This window comes from Hemibagrus wyckioides, linkage group LG01 (assembly GCF_019097595.1).
Source record: "Hemibagrus wyckioides isolate EC202008001 linkage group LG01, SWU_Hwy_1.0, whole genome shotgun sequence".
Lineage (NCBI taxonomy): Eukaryota > Metazoa > Chordata > Actinopteri > Siluriformes > Bagridae > Hemibagrus > Hemibagrus wyckioides.
In genome coordinates, this window is record NC_080710.1 from 7,186,246 (window position 1) to 7,207,477 (window position 21,232).

At 41.3% G+C, this 21,232-nt stretch overlaps 2 protein-coding genes across 3 annotated transcripts; both read right to left on the bottom strand.

Annotated features, from left to right (window-relative positions):
• Window positions 1-323: 323 nt before the first annotated feature.
• On the bottom strand, window positions 324-18,752 carry zhx2a (zinc fingers and homeoboxes 2a). Of its 2 annotated transcripts, none has more exons than XM_058384996.1 (3): window positions 18,611-18,752; window positions 4,284-6,821; window positions 324-1,219 (listed from the first exon to the last, which is right to left on the bottom strand). In XM_058384996.1, exon 2 carries the CDS (start codon window positions 6,661-6,663, stop codon window positions 4,294-4,296), a length of 2,370 nt encoding a protein of 789 aa, XP_058240979.1. In that variant the 5' UTR covers window positions 6,664-6,821; window positions 18,611-18,752; the 3' UTR covers window positions 324-1,219; window positions 4,284-4,293. The 2 variants fall into 2 exon arrangements, with proteins under 2 accessions (XP_058240979.1, XP_058240901.1); XM_058384918.1 differs by lacking the exon at window positions 18,611-18,752 and adding an exon at window positions 18,348-18,545.
• A 38-nt stretch (window positions 18,753-18,790) lies between these two features.
• Window positions 18,791-19,462, bottom strand: LOC131349475 (octapeptide-repeat protein T2-like; the record flags this gene model as incomplete). Its single annotated transcript, XM_058385238.1, is given in 1 exon segment — window positions 18,791-19,462. A coding segment is annotated over 1 exon segment (672 nt), but the record flags the coding sequence as incomplete, so codon positions are not given.
• Between the last annotated feature and the right edge of the window lie 1,770 nt (window positions 19,463-21,232).

The following is a 21,232-nucleotide window of genomic DNA, read 5'->3' on the forward strand; positions in this document are numbered from 1 at the left end:
TTGATCCACTGTTTTGTAATGGGAAGAGAGTTTGAGTGTAGAAATATCTAACTGGACAAGACAAGACAAGACAAGTGTAGGGAAAAAAAAAAAGACTAGAATGATGCTTCAGAAACAATTCATCATGAAAATGAATGTGATTGCATAAAGCAACAGAAAGTTAAATAAAATGTTACTGCTGTTCAGTCTAACTATTGTTTCCTGTATATTTATATATATATATAAATAAGGCTACAAGGTGAAGTGGTAATTGGATGAATTATTAAATTGAGTGATTTATTTTGACTAAGCTGAAACAAAAAAAAAAACAACCTTCTTTTGCACTGATATAAAGAGAAAGTCTGCGATGCTTAATGGAGTGTGAGTGGAGCGTTCTAACAAAGACAGAAATAGTTTTTTAATCGTTTGTTTTATTGAGTTACAGCAGACCGTTTTAAAGAAAGAGCAAGCATGATTCTTGATACTCATACAGTATTCCTGATGCATGTCTGAACATGATGATGAAGAGTGATGATGCAGGAGGGGACGAGAATACACGGAGCTTTCGTTAAGCAGACCACGGCCGAGACGGTGAAATGGAACTACACCATAAATGCGAAAAAATGCAATTCTTCTGTGAGAGTAATATTGAAGATGAACTAGAAATAAACATGTTTTGTGCCTCGCTGCATTGATTTCAGTTTGGATTATAATCAGTCATGTGCAGGCAATGCTTCTATGGTCCAAAAGAAAAGTCTGTACTTTCACTATAGTTTGAGGAATGAGATCAAAAGAGCACCGCTTGTCTTTGTCCACTTCAAATATTAAGTGCCATAGTGACCAAACTTCTCAGCAGGTCAGTCAGTTTACTGTCCTTTCACAAGAAGGCCGAACGATCCGTTAAGGAGCGTTAAGCAAAATGGCTTGGGGACATCTACAGTATTATAAATGTAACAAAACTCATCCTCAGAAAATTTTTACAAATCTGTCAAAAACATATTTACATGGGCTCTTCTGCTATAAAATAACAAAAAAAAATCCTCAAACACCTAAGTAGTAATAGTAGCATAGCAGTCTGACTTTGGCACTCCATGGTCAGTGCTTACACACACTCACAGTCCTTTTTTTTCCCTCTGATGAGATCAGAGTCCAGGCATGAGATCATTGGTTCCAAGTATGTCAGCGCAATCATTTTCTTTCTTTCCACTTCGGGGTTAGTCGTAGCAGCCTAGTCTCCGTCCTGCAACGAGAAACAACTGCACATTATAGTTTCAGCAGAAACGCAACGTGGACATGATGAAGATGATGAGTGTATTAGATCATTTCAGTGACAGAAACATGGAAGCGGATCATGTTCTAGGAAATTTTGATCCGTCACTCAATAGGCAAAGATGTTTTATTCCCTTTATAACATGAAGGTTTACAGACTTAATTATCACACTTCATTTCCTTTACAGAATAATCAGTGGTCACACTCGGGAAAGAATGAAAATGGGAAATCGGGTGAGGGGGAATCAACGAAAGTGTGTTTGAAACGGTTTAAATTTAATGAAATATTCTTTACTGAAGAGTAAAGGAGAGTAAAGGAGACATTTCTAGCCTGGACACTGAGTAGACTGTCAGTATTAATACATAAATGAGCTTTTCGGTCACAGTTGTCCAGCGAGCGCAGAGGTTCAGTAGGCTGTTAATAAAACCTGATTTTCTTTCTTTAACTGAGCGTTCCTCTCAATAATCAGAGAAATTAAAAAAAAACCTCTCCTTCATTCATTAATCTTCAGTAAACACTTGATCCTGCTCAGGGTCACAGTGAATTTGGAGTCAGTCCCAGTAACACTGGGTGCGAGGCTCTATTCCCTATCGACTTTCACAAAAAAATATCTAATGAAAATATTATAACACACATCTATTTTGCTTTTCCTGAAGCCCAGCACCTGCTGCACTACACACACGCAGTGAGGACACAGTCTACCTGCAGGACGGAGCTGTCTTTACTCGCCATCAGTTTGACTGGATGCGAGACAGATCTTTCCCGAATCAGCAAAATGAAGAGATGTGAAAAGTGTGAGTAAACTGAGCAAAACAGAGTACAGTGCAGTGCAAAATCTCAATAATACCAGTAGAGCAGTTTCCTCACTTTTAAACACTTTTCCTCAAACAAAAATGAAGACACACTCACCAGACTGAACATGCTAAAGTGTGAGGAGAGAACCTGATGATAAACAGATAAACTGATGAACTAAAACACTCTCTGGCTTTTGGTTGAGGAGCGGAAGAACACAGCAGAGACATTATGAGGAGAGGACAGTGAGTGTGGATAAAGTCACCTCTCGCAGGCAAACCTGGACACTTATTTTCCACACTCTGTATTAATGTACACAATCAGCTCATCCTACTTCTGACTTCAATTACGTTACGCTTTTTAGTCTGGTTAATTGGATTTTCGGGGTAAGCATAACACAGGACTGGGCAGCACATGGGGGATTTCATTTGTCAGGCAGCCAGCTGATGAATTTCTCCTTTGTCCATCGCTGCGTATAATGTTAATGCAAAACTGTTCCTATCTGCAAAATGTTAGCTAACTATTCAATAGGGATGAAACAATACAGTTAACCCACGGTTCAATACGTATCTCGGTTTTTTAACCACGGTTTTCGGTTCATTTCTGATGGCTTGGCAAATTAAAGAGTTTTTTTGTTTCATTATTCTTTGCTTAGATGACAGGAACAGTAAGATGTTAAGAAGGGAAAAATGGTTTTGGTTGCAATTCTCTTTATTTTACTTAAATGCAAAAATCAACTTGTACACATTCACAGTGTACTGAAAATAGTGAGATATAAAAAATAAAGATATTTAAAAACACTGGCAGCTCATAGCACGTCAGCTTCATGAATTGCATGGACAATATTTGCAGCATTTGTCAACTCTTCTGCCAAATTAGCGCTTGTATGACTTTCTTACAGGAGACGGGTTTGGAGTATGGCGCTCTTTATTTCCCAATCCGCTATGTAATGAACAGTAAGGGTGACATAACTCTCTGTTGCCTGCGAGGTCCAACTATCTGTTGTTATAGCAAGGCGTCGTGTTTTAGCTGATTCGTTTTCGATGTTGTTGCGCATCTTTTCGTAGAGATCGGAAATTACCTCAGTGCTAAAACAAAAAGAAAAAAAAAGGCTGTCGGTAGTGTGTAAAGCGGATCGAGCCTTTTTATAAGGTGTCGAAAGTCCACATCACCGATCACAGAAAACGGCTGCAAATCTTTAGCAATAAACACCCCCACATTTGTTAGATGTCTCTCGGAACCAGTTGTGTCTGAATGCTGGAAGGAATCAGCTAGGGACTGTTGATTTTGGATGCCTGTGTTATCTGCCCTGTTATCCTGCTTCCACACAGTGATATCGCGGTGTGATAGAGCTGCAGATGTGCGGTCATGTTGGAAGTATTTCCATTTGAGAAGCTAACTCGTGTGTAACACTGCTTAAACACAGTCATTTTTTTAACCGTTTTTGTTTCATCAACATCAGTCAGCAACAAATCTGAAATGTCCCTACACCACCGATCTGAAACTCGTACTGCTTCCTCGTATTTGTCTCGCTTCACCGCTCTCCAGGGTTAGATTGTGAAATCTGACACCAGCATTGCAAGTATGGTTACCGCCCCTAACTTTAGCGCTCACTGATTGGATATTTACTCGCGGAGAGGCGTGTCTGTCTCAGCATATAGACATACAGTACAGGCAAACACAAACAGGCAGTTCAGAGAGTAATAAAACACATGGAATTTATTTATAATTATTTATAACGAAAAACCAAAAAAAAATGTGATTCACATATGCATATTGAACCGTGGAGGTCGTACCGAACGGTTCAATATTATATTGAGTATTGTGTCAACTGCTAGAGATCTGTTATTTTAGCTGGTTAGTGAGTGGTAACAGAGTAAAAGTTTACCAGTACTGTTCCTTAAATTCTGAATGAACTGCTGCACTGGTTACTGGATTTCCCCCATTTTAGTCTCTTTTATAAAAAGAGAAAGTAAATAATAAAAGCATCTGTGCATTTGACAGAAATTATGAGTAATAAAAACCTCATGACCTACAGGTGAGTCATCTCAGCTTTCCATTGATGGCATTACAGACTTGATTAATTTGCAAAAGATAATAGAATCTACTGAATCTTCTACTCTGTTTTATTTTGAAATGCTACACATTCAGCGTTTTTGCTCATTTCCAAAATTAATAGAACGTACAGAAGCTGAATACACACTGCACATGGCTGAAAGTGCATTGCAGAGCTCTGGCCTACCTTTCTTAGTTCATCCTGACACTGTGTGCTCTGTGGTCAGAACCTCGAGGTCGGTGGCACCTCTCCGTGTCTCAGAGTCTTTTCTTTCGTTCTCAGCTGCCATGGAAACTTTAACCCATCTCCCACTGTCCACAGACACCAGTCCATGTTGGTCCTTGCTCCTGTTAATGTCCAGCTTACTGGTAACCCAACTGACAATGTCCTGACTGACAAGTTTCGATCGCTCTGCCAGCTTGTCATCATCCTCTAGTTTTAGTAGCTTTGCCTCTGGGAAATTTCTCTGTAGAACACTGTGGGCTGGTTCTGGGCTCAGCAAGCTGTTCTGCCCGTTGTGTTTTTTGTTGCTCAGATTCTCAAACTGCTCCATCCATTCCAAGGTTCCATTTCTCAAAGCAGATCGATTATTCTTAAACCAGCGTACGATTTCTGTGCGAGGCAGCCCTGTCTGCAGTTCCAGTTCACTGTACTCCTCTGGCGATGGCCACTGGGTCTGTGAGAAAACCTCTTTTAGAAGGTAAAGAGACTTGCTGTCAATTTCAGAGCAAACAGAAGTTAGAAGAGGAAGAGGAGAAGACCTTGACCGACCTTCCTGCTCATGTATCCCATTCAGAGCTCCTCTGTCCAGTCTTTTAAAGCCCATGGAGTTGAGCAAGGCTTGTTCGAGGTTATCTCTTAGAGCACGACGCTCCGTGAACCAGCCGTCAATCTCAGTTTTGGAAAGTCTAGTGTCTATTGCCAGGTTTTCGATCTCAGCCTGTGATGGAAAGCTTGTCTTCTGGAAACACTCCTCTAACATTTTCATTTGCTCTGAAGACTTCCCCTTTACCCATTCCAGAAGGGGAAACTTCGTGGCCACGGGTTTCTGGGGCTGGTTTTCCTTCAGTGGAAGGTCAGCCCTCAACGGCTGCACAGTCTTATGGTTTCCAAGACGCTGATCACTGAACCACTTTTTAATCTCTCCCCAGGAAAGCCCAGTCATCTCTATAAGACGATACACTTCTTCATCATCAGGAAACTGGCACTGAGTATAGCTGGCCATCAGCTCTTTAATCTGACCTGGTGTTTTTTTGCAATCTGAAGAAAGACTGGGTGTAGGAGAGGCAGATTTATTAGTAGTCTGAACTGTTTGTATTATTGAAGGCCTCTTCACCTCTGGAGAAGCAACAGGGGACATGAGGGGCCTCTTAATAGCCTGTGCTGCTTGGTTTGAAACTGTTAGTGCAAGAGGACCAGTCGCACAAGTCGCACTGGACCCGTTGGCCACTGGTGTCAACACCAAGCCGGACTGTCCAAGAACTTGGCAAGGGACCGTCTGAATGAGGGATTGGGAGGCTTTTGTGGACTGGGCCAGCTGAGCAGGTAAGACGGTGAATGCTTGTTGAACAGGCTGAATTGTTCCATTGAACATTTTCTTCCGAGCTTCCTCAACCTCCTCTGGGGACCAACTGATGCCTTGCTTTAGCCTCTGGGTTGTGAACCATACTTTGATTTGTTCTTCTGGGTGCTTTGACGCTGCAGTGAGCCACGAGAGCTCAGCTTGTGTGGGATATGGAAACTTGTTAAAGGAAGTAATTAGAGTCAGGTTTCCGTCTAGGGACGCGTTGTATTTCGATGTGTTTAGAGGAACGGCAATTTTTGGCACTAAACTGTAGTTGGGTGGACGCTGCAGGGATGGCATTATGTGTGAGAGTCCTTCTTTGAGTGTTGCATCTGGGATTATCACGGTCCCGTTTACATTCACCGCAGTGATCTGTTTTTTGGATAACTCTGGGGTGAGCTTGTCTAGTTGACCCTCTCCCAGTGGGCGCTTGCCATCAGTTTTTGGTTTCTTCGGTGCCATGGATTTGCTTGGAGAAAGGTCCTCTCCTGACTGAGGACTCCGGACATCATAAATGGCTGCACAGTTTGAACCTTCAATTGTCTGCTCCAGAATGGTCTGACTGTTCAGTTTTATCCTCTTGAACTTGAAATTGCTCTCTCCAGGATGGAATTTCTCGTTGTGTTCGGTCAAGGTGTCAAACTTCTTTGTGTTGAAGTTGCAGACAGCACACAGGTACAGAGGGTTGAGAATGACATTAGGATGGTTGGAGTCAACATGTTCTTTGAATTCATTAAGGTTCTGTGTGGAGAAGGTACAATATTTGCACTCATATCCTCCCTGCACCTTCTTCTGTGGGCGAGTTTCTGCCTCAGGCTTTTCTGAATCATTTATTGATGGTACTGAGCTCACAGCGTTCCTCGTCTCAGTCCAATTCTCGCTAGCAGGAACGCATGAGGAGCCATTCTCCACTGTATTGTCCACACATTCATCTATATCCTGGTCCAATAAGTCATCTGGCCGAATCATACAAGGGGTGGTGGACTTTCTACGACTGGCCATGACCTACTGTGGAACTGAGACAGTGCAACCTTGATGAGAGACTCCTAGAAAAAGCTGAATGGATCTCTGTCTGGTGAAATACTAGAGAATATTTCTGCTGACCATTAATGTCAGCTGCGATGGGTGACTTCATGAGACTTCATTGCAGGCCACACAACCTAAACGAAGGCAAAAAAAGAAAAAAAAAAATGCAACTTATTCATTTTAATACATCAGCTAGTTTATACTATTACAACTAGTGAATAAAACATCCAGTTTTTAATACACTAAAGCATTCTTAATTTAATGATGAAGCTAGTGGGTGCAAGTGTTTAGGATGCAGAAGACAGGTGAAGAGAGATGATTTGCTGTGACCAGTCCTGAAGGGAAAAGCCGAAATAAAAAGATTCTTAATTTAATGACAGCCAATAAAATAAGTATAAGGAAGTCTAGAAAGTATCAAATAACGTTTTCTTAATACTAGCCTCTGTAACATGTGAAGCCAGTCACCATGTCTGTCGACAGTAGCCATCTCCTTACAAACCTGTGTCGTTTCACAATTGTTCATTTACACAGTGGCACTATTATCTCCTGATAGCCAGCTTAATTACACATTTCCCACTAGACACTGTTTTACAGAAAACAGTTGGATTACAAAGAAAATGCAAACTCTTGAAGCACCATCTTTACAAAATGACAATGTTGCCTAATTACAGTAAACCCAGGACAGAGATCTAAAGTAAACAAAACCACTGCAAATGTACTCAAACCCGTCTACTTTCATTCGCAGTCATGCAAAAGTACATACACATTTACAGACTATCAGGAAATCTACACATAACGTGCTAGCTATATAATGAAAACATTATTTTGTACTAAAGACAAGCACAATCTTTCTCTTCGTAGTCATTACGAGTGCAGAAAAGACTTTAATCACCACTTAGGGCTCAAGCTACAGAGAAGCTCTTGATTCATATCGGGTTTGTCCCGCCATAATCCACACAGGGCTTCATTAAAAATGATGGCTGTAGTTATAACAACTGCACTGAAAGAGCGACACACAGGTAGAAAAATATTTTCTGCCGTGTCTGATTGGTTATCTGGTGTTAATCTTCCTCAGGCTTGCACTGACCTCAGTGTCTCTGTACAGTGGAGAGTGATGAAATATGCATGAGCCACAGTCCTCATATATCTCAGCTCACACCAGCAGAACCAACCAGAAGCACATGAGGGGTACCAGTACATTGTATTTGTTTGTTTTTACGCAACTAAGCAACTAGGCAACTAAAGACAAGGTTCTACAGGACGTTTAATCAGATGATGTACCTTTTCCTTTATATAGATCTCTGAAAAACTATTTGCATCAAATGTTGCATGCAGTAGAACATATGATTTGATCTCAGCATCAAGAGAGTTTGCACAAGAGGATGATGACAAGGGCAAGAGTCTTTTTACCTACAATTTTGGATAAAATGAATGACTGCATTTTGACATATTAAATGTCCCCCAAAAGTGCACATAGGCATACAGGCAGTTTCCTGTGCTATAATACTGCTTCCTCTCCACTGCCTGGTTTAATATGCGTATTTGACAAACAGTAGAATGCAATGTGACTGAAGCATATGTTACACAGAGGTGGCAGAGAGCACTAGAGAGAGGAAGATGAGCATTGTGTGCCTTTCCGCTGGCTGAGCTGCATCCTTCCACGGGAGGACGTAACTGTGTTACTGCTGTGTGAGGAGGCGGAGACAGCGTCTTGTTAATACTGTGCAGTGCAGCAGGGAAGGGGCTGAATTTGGGATCGAGGCAGAATTAATTTAAATCTCATCAGATGGGGCCTAGATATCCAGCAGCACTGCACTGAAACTTGCTTCAGATGCAGAGCTGCTGATACACCAATACATAGAACTACTGTCTCAAATCATCTCTCCTTCAGTACAAGTTTGTTTGGGGTTTCACGCATGTGTGATGGGGTAAAATGCCTCCTAAATGCAAAAAGTGACCGATGTGTGTATACATCTTAGTGCAGACTGTTTAAATTATTTACATGTAAACTGATCCATCACATGATTCTCCTTAAGAAATCGATAAACTTCTAATAATCAATTTAAGCTTACGTATAAAGAGATCCAGTGCCTCTCTTTCATAAAAATAACCTGATCCCTTTGCACGCTGCCTTTGATGACAGTGGGCAACTTCAAATGTGAACTTTTAAGTAGAAAGCCTTCAGAAGTTTATGTCTGCTTGTCTTTCTAGTTTTTTGGGGGGTATCTTGAGACCAGCCTCGGAAAAAAAAAAAGAGAGGCCTCCTGGGTTGCCATGGAAACGGCCCTAGGCGCGAGGGTGGGAGGGTTTTTTTCTCACCAGAGGTCCAGATGAGGATCCGCATTATTCCGCATTCCTATTTTTGGCCAAGGCAATTTTTGCGGGTTAAAATCCACATACAGCAGATGTGTACGGAGCCATTCACACAAATCTGCATACAAACTACTGATCCTTACACCTGCAATGATCACACCCCCCCCCACACACACACACACACACCCATTTTAAATAGTGATCACATTAAAAATAAAAACTCGAATCTTGTATGAGTTTTGAGGCACAAACCTAGCGGTAAGCAAAGCATTATTTTTAAACACAACATCCATGAAAAAGCAGACCAGTCCAACCCCGTTTCTCAGCCTCATGCTTTAGCATCGAGTCATGTGCCCAACCATCTGTTAGCCTTCACCAAAAATACAGTAACAGAGTAGAAACACACAGTAGGCGATGAAAATAACGTGTGTGCATCATATCTAAAGCATGCATTTAGTCACAGTCATGGTTTCGTTGTCATTTAGCACCAACCCTCAGCGTGGCGGTCCTTACTGTCTGCTTACACACAAATGCCACCTCCATAGCACCAGCTTTTGTTCTCTGAAGTCATGTTGCTTCATATGAACTAACAATCTAATGTTCTTTCATTACAGTTTTTCCAATCCGTTACTCCTCTAACAATCACTAAGCACAGGCCGTAACCAGAAATTAAAACTTTATTTTGATAACACCAAACGAACATCATTAAAAACACAGCCATCTCCTACTCTACTACACAACAAACAGGTCATACAATATTACTCTGGATTATATACATACACTATATTGCCAAAAGTATTCGCTCACCTGCCTTGACTCGCATATGAACTTAAGTGACATCCCATTCCTAATCCATAGGGTTCAATATGACGTCGGTCCACCCTTTGCAGCTATAACAGCTTCAACTCTTCTGGGAAGGCTGTCCACAAGGTTTAGGAGTGTGTTTATGGGAATTTTTGACCATTCTTCCAGAAGCGCATTTGTGAGGTCACACACTGATGTTGGACGAGAAGGCCTGGCTCTCAGTCTCCGCTCTAATTCATCCCAAAGGTGTTCTATGGGGTTGAGGTCAGGACTCTGTGCAGGCCAGTCAAGTTCATCCACACCAGACTCTGTCATCCATGTCTTTATGGACCTTGCTTTGTACACTGGTGCACAGTCATGTTGGAAGAGGAAGGGGCCAGCTCCAAACTGTTCCCACAAAGTTGGGAGCATGGAATTGTCCAAAATGTCTTGGTATGCTGAAGCATTCAGAGTTCCTTTCACTGGAACTAAGGGGCCAAGCCCAGCTCCTGAAAAACAACCCCACACCATAATCCCCCCTCCACCAAACTTTACACTTGGCACAATGCAGTCAGACAAATACCGTTCTCCTGGCAACCGCCAAACCCAGACTCGTCCATCAGACTGCCAGATGGAGAAGCGCGATTCGTCACTCCAGAGAACGCGTCTCCACTGCTCTAGAGTCCAGTGGCATTTACACCACTGCATCCGACGCTTTGCATTGCACTTGGTGATGTATGGCTTGGATGCAGCTGCTCGGCCATGGAAACCCATTCCATGAAGCTCTCTGCGCACTGTTCTTGAGCTAATCTGAAGGCCACATGAAGTTTGGAGGTCTGTAGCGATTGACTCTGCAGAAAGTTGGCGACCTCTTCGCACTATGCGCCTCAGCATCCGCTGACCCCGCTCCGTCAGTTTACGTGGCCTACCACTTCGTGGCTGAGTTGCTGTCGTTCCCAAACACTTCCACGTTCTTATAATACAGCTGACAGTTGACTGTGGAATATTTAGGAGCGAGGAAATTTCACGACTGGATTTGTTGCACAGGTGGCATCCTATCACAGTTCCACGCTGGAATTCACTGAGCTCCTGAGAGCGACCCATTCTTTCACAAATGTTTGTAAAAACAGTCTGCATGCCTAGGTGCTTGATTTTATACACCTGTGGCCATGGAAGTGATTGGAACACCTGATTCTGATTATTTGGATGGGTGAGCGAATACTTTTGGCAATATAGTGTATATATACACATTACACTGATGATCCTGTATAATATATTTATAATAAAGTGGAAGAAGTGAATTTGTCTTTTCAGCCAGATATTCACTTGCTGCTGTAGTGGATGGTCACATATGAAAAAAGACCACACTTCTCGAACAATCTCTACCCAAATTCACAACTCTCTTCAGTAGATAATCTCACCTGGATACTGTAGAGTCAATAACTGCTGCTGTAATCATAAACACTTTACCCCAGGAGGCGTATCTACAACCTTGCTCATAAAGAACATCTATTTATTCAACCCACTCAGTAGCGTACTTTATGTCTTCACACTTGCGTGTTGCGTACTGTAATGATTTATAATCACACTACCCAATCTCACCCAGAAATGACACGGAATACGAACTACATACATTACTGCGTTTCACCCAAAAGAAGATGGCTTTCCTTTGAGTCTGGTTCTTCTTATCGGTTCTCCATCATGTCAGTTCAGAGAGTTTACTGCAATATCAGTATTTCTGGAAAACGTCTTTGTGACGATGTGTATTATTTAAAGAGCTGTATAAGTGAGAATGACCTGAATATGGATCTGATAAAGGGGAAAATAACTTGTTTTTTTCAAGCAGAAGCCAAATCCCTGACACTGCCCATGATGTTTATGGCTGTTATGAAACATGATCGGCTTTGAAAGATTGGCGTCACCTTTTTTGCTGCTTCAGTAAACTGTGAAAAAAAAAAAACAACTGCCAACAATGATGAAGGTGTGTGCCAGTAGTGAAACATACTGTACATCTCTATCTTAGTAATGAAAGCTGAAAATATAGCAGTAACACTAATATTTGCTTTAATATTTCAGCGAAATACACATATACACAAGTATATACACGTTTTTCCCCTAAAGATAAAACTCCCTATAACTAGCAGGTTAGTGTAGTTTTCAGCAGTGCTCCTGCTGCTCTCCTGTGCAGTAGTGAAGACACTCAGATCAGTGCACAAGCAAATGATTTCCTGTTTTTATGACATGAAATAACTAAGCTGAGGTTTAGATCATTTAGCACCCTGATTACAAACCACTGATTTTAAAGAAGGCATCTGGTTACCGTGTATTTTCATACAGGATGCGTCTCTGTTTCTGAGCAGGTTATTAGCGAGCTAGTTTACTGGAGTAAACTGTCACTTCTTCACTCCACAGTCACACAGTTAATCAGCAGTCTGTACTATAAACTCACTGCACTGAAATGGTTTCTCTCTATAAATGTTGAATATTTCGAGCCTCTTTTTTCCTCAGGAACTGCAGCTGTTTTACAGACTTTACAAATGTAAGCAATGAATTTTAATAATAATTGGCGGTCGGCTCCCGAGCATTGCTGACTCGTGGGTCGCTTCAGTGAACACAGGCTGTGTGATAGAGGGGCAGAAAACAGCTCTCCATAACAAATTATTTTTAAATGGAGGAAAAAACACACAAGATGTTCACAGCGGAAATGTGTTGTTTCATAGACCCCCAGGAATAAAGTACAAAATACAGTACCTTCAGTGTGAACCCTCTCCTAAACCATAATATCCAGGTTTACAAACACCAGAGACAAACAATTGTGTACCAATCATGTTTAAGTCATTTGGTTTACATATGTTAAGGCTGTTTCTGAAACCAGCACAGAGCTGAAATCACCGCTCTCATTTGCACGGCTGATCCAGACATGTACATCAGCTCGGTCTTTGTCCTGCTCAGGGCTTTAGAAGACCACAGTGGTATTCATCAAGCCTTCACCGTCATCCAACTGTGAGGCTGAGTCACAGCATCCAAATGCTTGAATCATACAAAAGGCCACACATTTATAACACTCATGTCTTATAAACTACACTCAAGGCTATAAAAGAGACATGAGAAAAAGTAAATGTAAAGCAACAAAAATAACAGCATCAGTTAAATTATATGCTGATGTTTTTTATTTATTTCTCCTTTATGTTTGTATCTAAAAGCACATCTGGGACTGTACAAATAAACAGAAAGCAGTTGGTGCAAAGTCTTCTCACAAGGACAGAGTGTCTTGGGTAACTTTATCATGTCCCACCCTGACTGTGAGTTAGAACAATATCGACTTGAGAAACTTGCATATGAAAAATGGTAGTGAAAGCCATGGCAGTAGTGCGAGATGCTCAGTGATTTAGCAGAGGGAATGATAAAGGCAATAGCCGATCACTTGGTGAGGAGGAACAAAAACAGAAATGACAAACAGATGTAGAAGCACACTGGAGAATAAGCTTGTGGATTTCTGGCAAATGCATTGGTGCATTCGTAATGTAATGCATACAAAGACCCAAACTGCACTGACTACAAGTTTAGACTTTATACCAAGCATCAAGTCAGATTTTTAAACATTCTCGAGTCCATTTGATCTTGAGATGCTTCTTGCTTTGACTTCAATTTGAGATTGATTAAAGTTTAATTCTAAAGTGCAAAATCCAAAAGAGTTATCCCAGGACAGTGGTGTGTAGTAAGGACACAGTTAAATACCTGAGTTTAGGCATTTATACGTGTGTGTGTGTGTGTGTGTGTGTGTACAGATTATATAGTATAAACACTAAGCAGTTCCATTCCCATAAACACAGGAAACATCTCCAAAGAATAATTGTATTATGGCCATGGTCCTGCTAAGAGACGTTTAATTGTTCATGTCCAGATGTTTTCAGGAAGAAAAATAGCTCGGGCTGCCAACCCGGTGTCACTGCACTTCATATCAGTCCTGGGTTCCCTCACCTCTCCAGTTCTGTGACTCCACAGGTGAACATCTTCACACTGCCCAGATGTGGCCATTTCAGAAGGGTGTTAAGTTTTTTACTACACTCATGCACATGTTTTGTTCTTTTCCTTGCTCTGAGTCTGTTAGTGATGAGTTTGTGATCTAGTACAGGTCCAGAAGTTTTTGCTTCACCATCACTGTTTCATATTAAAACTCTTTAAGTTGTCCCACATGTTCACATTACAGCTTATCAAAACACTGCAAGCTAGAAATTAGGAACCTTTCCAATTAAATACATCAAGCTCATGAAGTGTGTATTCTGAAAGTGACGTGCAAGTGCAATTTCCTTCAGGTCTTTATCACAGTCCCTCTGTCCTCGGCCTGAGGATTTGATGGAAAACACAACACACCTCCCAGGTCTGAGCACAACACTGTTATTTCATTGTTAGCGAGTAGACAGAATTCATCTTAACTGTGTGTTTGAGGAGGCTCCAATAAAAGCTTGTGTAACAGCCTCAAGGTCATAGGGGCTGAGAATCAATCGAACTCAACAAAAGGCACCGCATCTTTATAAAACTGGACTACTTGAAGTGGAACTTGCGTTGAGCACTGGCAACAAAATCACACTGTGGACAAGGTCAAGCCTCATGAACTATAACCAGATCCTATGTTCATATGAGAATAGACATGACTGGCATTTGCTCACAAACCTCTGTCTCTGGACTGCTTAAAAAGGAAAAACAAATACATATTTAGTGAGAGGATATCAAAGCCTATATACTGGCCCTATATTGACTTTGTGTCGTGCTTTGGCAGGATGTTGGTTTGTGGTACTTTGTGCCTTTCTATACTTTAATAGACAGAAAGTAGACTTCACAACAAAACCAATACGCAGGCATTAGTCAACGCAAGAAGAGGAATAACCTAGCTGAGAGGAATATAACAATTTATAAAGAATGTTAGTTACTGCTCTGCTTGTTCGACGACTCTTGGGTTATAATTACATTGTAATTAAAGTGTATTTTCTTTTAGTCAGCACAAATTGCCCATGAGTACTTGGAATGTAAAATTTCTATATAAATTCGCATGAACCCAAAGATACAGTGAGTACAGTCTTCGACTGCTAACAGTACAGCTGTTCAAATCTACTAACCTGTATCTGGACAGAATCTAAAGGTTGATTAAACAGAAAATGTCGTCACAAACCCAAATCATGTAAAAATGGTGCGCTGAAACGTGAATGGACGAGGCTCAGTTTGAAATCCCACACTGTTCTGTCCATGTGACAGTAATAAAATCAGTTATGATTAGACATGCACCAAACTGTCGACTATTGACCATCTGTTTTTTCTTTTCTTAAAATATGCAATTGGAGATCAATTATCATAATGAAGACATTGAATCTGGCAGCCAAACGGGGCAACAACAGATGCCTTAATAATATGCTCAGCAGAAGCACACAGGCATTTGATTTAAATGAAGATCTCTTTGGGGAAAACAAATATTTATGTGCCAAGAGCAATTACTGATATATTGAACAAATATTAGCACATCACTATTTAAAAAGACACCCACTTATACACAGCATGCGCATGTTCATATTATTCCACAGGGTAAAGAAAACACACTGGGAGTAACAACTAAAACTTTGCATGCATTGCAGCAACGCAGGATATACAGCAAGAAAATGCACTTTAACCTACACCATAACACGTGGTGTGATAATGTTTGGAGCTATCGCTATACAGAAATCCCCTCTGAGAGCCGCTCTCAAACCTTCTACATCCACAGACCCTTTAACCATAAAGAAAAAAATCATCTCTGAGTACATACACATAAAATACAATAAGATATAAGATAAACCTTTATTCGTCCCACAGTGGGGAAATTTCCAATTTAACAACACAATACAACTACTGAAACATTAGGTGTTAGGAATAATCAGAAATAATATCTTGGCTATGTCTTGGGAGCAATATAGGTTTGATTTATTTATGTTTTGAAATGGTCAGTTTAAGCAGCACGACTTCCTGAGAACATTTCTGTGGTTTGCGAGCTGACAGATCTTACATCAGGGAAAAAAAAAAAAAATTAGCTCTACTATCATGACAAAGCATTTATACTAATTGACACAAAAACATCACACCGACCACAGAACCAGTACCAAGTGAGATGCTACAGGGGAAAACGTTACACGTATTACATTTATAACACAATAGTAAGTAACACAGCTAAGCACAGTGCTGCACTGAAACATATATAATACAATTTATAGAAAGGTACTGTATGATTTCAGTATGTATAACCTATAACTTATACATATCTAATATATGAAATCGTCATATACTAATATGTATACTTTTTGTACAGAAACCATGTCGTTGCACTTGGAACTGCTTTAATAACGCAATTTCGCTTGTTTACGTTAATTGAAAACTCTAAATCAGATGATGGATTATTTAACATTGAAAAGCAGGACAGAAACATCACCAAAAACATTCCAACATGAAATGTTTGATGAATGCATGATGAGAAGCTAGAACATGTTGCTCTCCTTTATATCCATGACACACAAGTCAGAGGGCACGAGTGTATAAGTTTTAATGGCTGAATCCATCTAACTTTCTTTGCAGAGATGAGCACAGGAAGAGAATATTTCGAGTCTTCAGTAGGGATTAATAATAAATTAAGTAAGGCAAGACACCCTCACAATGAACCTTTCCATTCAGTGAAGTCATCAGCACCAGCAGCAGAGAAAACACAGCTCTGAAAGGAGCCCGGCCCACGGCTATGACATCATCGCCTCTGCTCGCTTAGTCACCGACGGCCTGGGCAGCAAAACCGCCTCCTCAGTGACGTGAGCGCTCTAGCACCGACGCAGGCAGCCATTTTGAATCCAGCCAGTCACCTGGCACAAAAAGCATTTGGTGCCAGAGCTAGTGAAGCTGAATCAGGGTTTAGTCATTTACACATTTATACACTCTGCAGAAGCAGCACTATATATTAAATTGTGATTTTATAGCGCTGATAAAAAGTTGTTCCACACAATTTAAAAAACTCCAGACAGAACTTTTACTGGTGCTGCTGACCTCAAGGTCTATTTATAGTCTATACTTTTAACCAAACATTACACAAGGTATTGTTCAAAGTTGTCCTTTCAAAAGGACTGGACACTGAATGGGTCATAGACTACTCCGAACGTTTTTTTTAACGCTCCAAACAAAACCAGACAACACGGAACTACATTTGTGTGGCAACATAATCCTTATACTCACTTTAAATAACACAGCTGGTTAACTGTGCTATGCAATGACCTTAGATCAGCTAGGGGGAAAACCTGAATTTCACGATCATGTTATTGTGCAAGATAGACAATACACACAAATCTGAGATGTGTTTCTCAGTGTTTTATAACTTGGATTCTCTTAAGACCAGTACTGAAGCCTCTTCACCTTAACAGCCATCAAGCTCTGAACTTGAATAAGGAGTGTTAAAGAGGGGATAAACAGGACCTTAACCTGACGGAAGAGAACACTTAACCTATCAGACAGCATAATCATCCACCACACATGTCAAAGCCCCGCTGGTGTTTTACTGGACATATCTGAGATTTCTGTAAAAAGCTTTTGTAATAACATTCCCAGATTGAGGTGTCCATGTGCCATAACTCAGACATGACTCACACTGGATGATCCAATTCTCCTGAGCATTTCTCCTGATCAAGTCATCTAGTAAAAGATTTCCATAAAAACACTTCCCAAAACTATTCAGCTATAGGAAGGCTGAAGTTAATGTATGGACTTGTTTCACATCAGAAAGGATGCCCAAGGGAGGAAGTAAGATGATCTGAGCAAAGAGCACGATCTGTTTAAATAATGTGTGTGTGTGTGTGGGGGGGGGGGGTCCAAGCCAGAATGAAGTTGTGTAGTTCATGTAATTGTCATTTTATGGGTTTTAAAAAAAAGTGTTATAAATGTTGAACGCAGTGCTGCAGTGTGTGCTGGAGGGGAGAGAGGCGTCACCTGCCTACATCACAGCCGAATCACAGGAGCTACAAATCTGTTCCTCATCTACTCCTGAGATCTTTACTCGGTCCCCACGCGTGAATAAACACTAACCGGCGCGAAATAACCCGGACGTCGGTTATTAAACCGGCAAATCGGACGGACCGATACCGAGCCGTGCGCCAACGTGAACGCCATGTCGACACTGGGAGCCATATTCTGCTGTTTATTTCGACGTCGGAGTGAAGACACGTTCACGCGCACATTCGCCCCCCTTTAAATGGGTTTTTAACCAAAGCACTGGGTTCAGCTAATGATTAAATCTCGGCGTGGACCCGTCTTTTTAAATCAGTCTTATCGGGACAGGAGCGCGAGCTTGTTTTTCCGTTACCCACTTTGTACAATATGGATAGGGCAAACAAAGTTGAATGGATAAGTTAAGACATTAAATCGACTCGGAGTTATGGTTTAGGCCATGGCGCTGGCCGTCCGCTCAGCTAACTAGTTAGCAAACGCATACATAACAGTTACAACTTTTTAGGTTCGGTTTGCTCATTTGAGTCTCTGCTGAATATTTATTTCAGCTGTTTTCTTACCTGTCCACGGCGCAGGGCAAGCCGCGAGGTGAGAGCATAGATCCGAAAGTGCGTTACTTTTCCGAGTGATGTGCAAATACAGGGGCTGTGAAAATGTAAAGATTCTAACCGAACCCTATAGACAACAGCCGAAAAAAATGCGCGAGCGCAGGGGGTGCGACGCCAAAAGCCACGTGATTGCACACGTCAGAGGCCGCGTTTGCATACGCTAGGAGAAGCGCCTCCATGCCGTCCGTTAGAAAAGTAAAAGTTTCACAAAGTACCAGAAACCGTGAGCCTGCAGATCCTCTCAGTCTGGGCAAGAGGCCTAGCTTCTCTGAGACGACTGAAGCTCTGCTGTACTCGAGGAGACGTCATTGAATATTAAGCACTTTGGGAAAAAAAACAATAGTCTCTCTCTCTCTCTCTCTCTCTCTCTCTCTGCCTCTCTCTCTCTCTCTCTCTCTCTCTCTCTCTCTCTCTGCCCCCCTCTCTCTTTCAGTCTCTCTCTCTCTCTCTCTCTCTCTCTCTCTCTGCCCCCTTCTCTCTCTCTCTCTCTCTCTCTCTCTCTCTCTCTCTGCCCCCCTATTTCAGTCTCTCTCTCTCTCTCTCTCTCTCTCTCTCTGCCCCCTCTCTCTTCCAGTCTCTCTCTCTCTCTCTCTCTCTCTCTCTCTCTCTCTCTCTGCCCCCTCTCTCTTTCAGTCTCTCTCTCTCTCTCTCTGCCCCCTCTCTCTTTCAGTCTCTCTTCTCTCTCTCTCTCTCTCTGCCCCCTCTCTCTCTCTCTCTCTCTCTCTCTCTCTGCCCCCTCTCTTTCAGTCTCTCTCTCTCTCTCCTCTCTCTCTCTCTCTCTCTCTCTCTGCCCCCTCTCTCTCTCTCTCTCTCTCTCTCTGCCCCCTCTCTCTTTCAGTCTCTCTTTCTCTCTCTCTCTCTCTCTCTGCCCCCCCTCTCTCTCTCTCTCTCTCTCTGCCCCCTCTCTCTTTCAGTCTCTCTCTCTCTCTCTCTCTCTCTCTCTCTGCCCCCCTTTCAGTCTCTCTCTCTCTCTCTCTCTCTCTCTCTCTCTCTCTGCCCCCTCTCTCTTTCAGTTTCTCTCTCTCTCTCTCTGCCCCCCAGTCTCTCTCTCTCTCTCTCTCTCTCTCTCTCTCTCTCTGCCCCCTCTCTCTTTCAGTCTCTCTCTCTCTCTCTCTCTTTCTCTCTCTCTCTCAGTGACCGTTACAGAAGGCAGTTACAGTATTGCGAACGCATGGAAATGGCCAAGAAATGTTATGCAAATATGAAGAAAAGAGAACAAACAGAGCAAAACAAATACACACAATCAGTGTGTAGGATATCTCTTTCTCCAACTGTTTACACTGAATACCTTTTACTCTCTGGACAAACACTTAGGTCTGTTTAGATTTAACTGTTAGCTAATGAAGAAATGAAAACGTTGGACTATTCTCTTAACTGAAAAGGGATTTTATATATATATATATGAGTAATAATCGTTAATTCATAAGTAATTAACATTCATCCAGCATCAGGACCTGTACCAGCATCTTACTCTATAAGCAACAGATATCAGATATTCTTCGCCAATCTACAGTCTGCTGTAGGAAACAGTGCCTGGCTTTGGGTAAATGTGTGCAGTGTTTTATGCTGATTATTACAGCAGTTTACTGTACTGTGTATCTGCTGTAGTTGTCTTGTGCTTGTTGCCCTCTACTGGATATTACTCAAAATATAATGTACCTTGTATGGAGCCAGAAAAATCAGATTTTTATTTGACTGTTACTTAAATTACTTTCTTTCCTATGAACAAAATATTGACTTGTTTCCAAACTAGAGCAAACAATACCAGAAATATTCTGGTTATACCATTAATAAATGCTTTTCTCCATTATTTACAGTTCACAAAATATATCAGTGGAACATCCACAATAATACAAGTATATATACGAATATGAGAAACTGAGAAAAGGAAATAGTAAGGAATCAAATCACATTATTGTCACATGACCATGGACACATGTAGAAGTGAGTGAAATTCTTGAGTGCAGCTCCAGACACTGCAGTAAAATATGAAATGTACAAATGTAAATACTACTACAGATATATGCTTTGGATAAGCAGTATGGTAATGACATATGATGACATATGATACATTTTTATTCAGTATACACAGTAGAATAAGTGGTAAATAAGCAGTATGGTAATGACATATGATGACATATGATGCATTATTGTGCAGTATACACAGCAGACATTGCACAGTATATTACAGTGTGATATGTATAACAGTGCACTGTGTGTTACAGTGTGGAGGTCAATAAGACAATAACTTCTCGTAGTAATGTACACCTGACGTGTAAATAGGTTATAGAAACTAACTCTCCTTCTTCCTTAAGAAAAAATAAAATAAAATAAAAATAAATTCTGCTATCCCCATTATCTTATTTACTGTTCACAAAAACGGCTTAAAGTGGACTCTTTGGTGGAGCCAAAAGAAATAAAACTAAAAAAAATAAGCATGTATGTTGCTGGGGTTAATTCTTTATAGCCCATGCAGATTCAAACTGCCTCACTGACCACCAAGTGGACCACACTTGGCATAATACGCCTAGAACTTGGTGTAATACCCATACACCTGGTATAATAACCCCTAGATCAGGCATGTCCAATCTTCTTCACAAAGGATCAGCATGGTTGCAGGTTTTCATGATAATCAGCCAGAGGCCACACCTGATTCCACCTGTTTAATCAATTGATCTGGACTTTAAGTAGACTCAGGTGTGGCTTCTGCCTGGTGAGGATGAAAACCTGCACCCACACTGACCCTTTCTGGACAATATTTTGTTGCACTCTTTGCTGTCACAGGCATATGAATGTTAGTGTAGTCTGGGTAGCAATTACTGTACTTGAATAGTTAT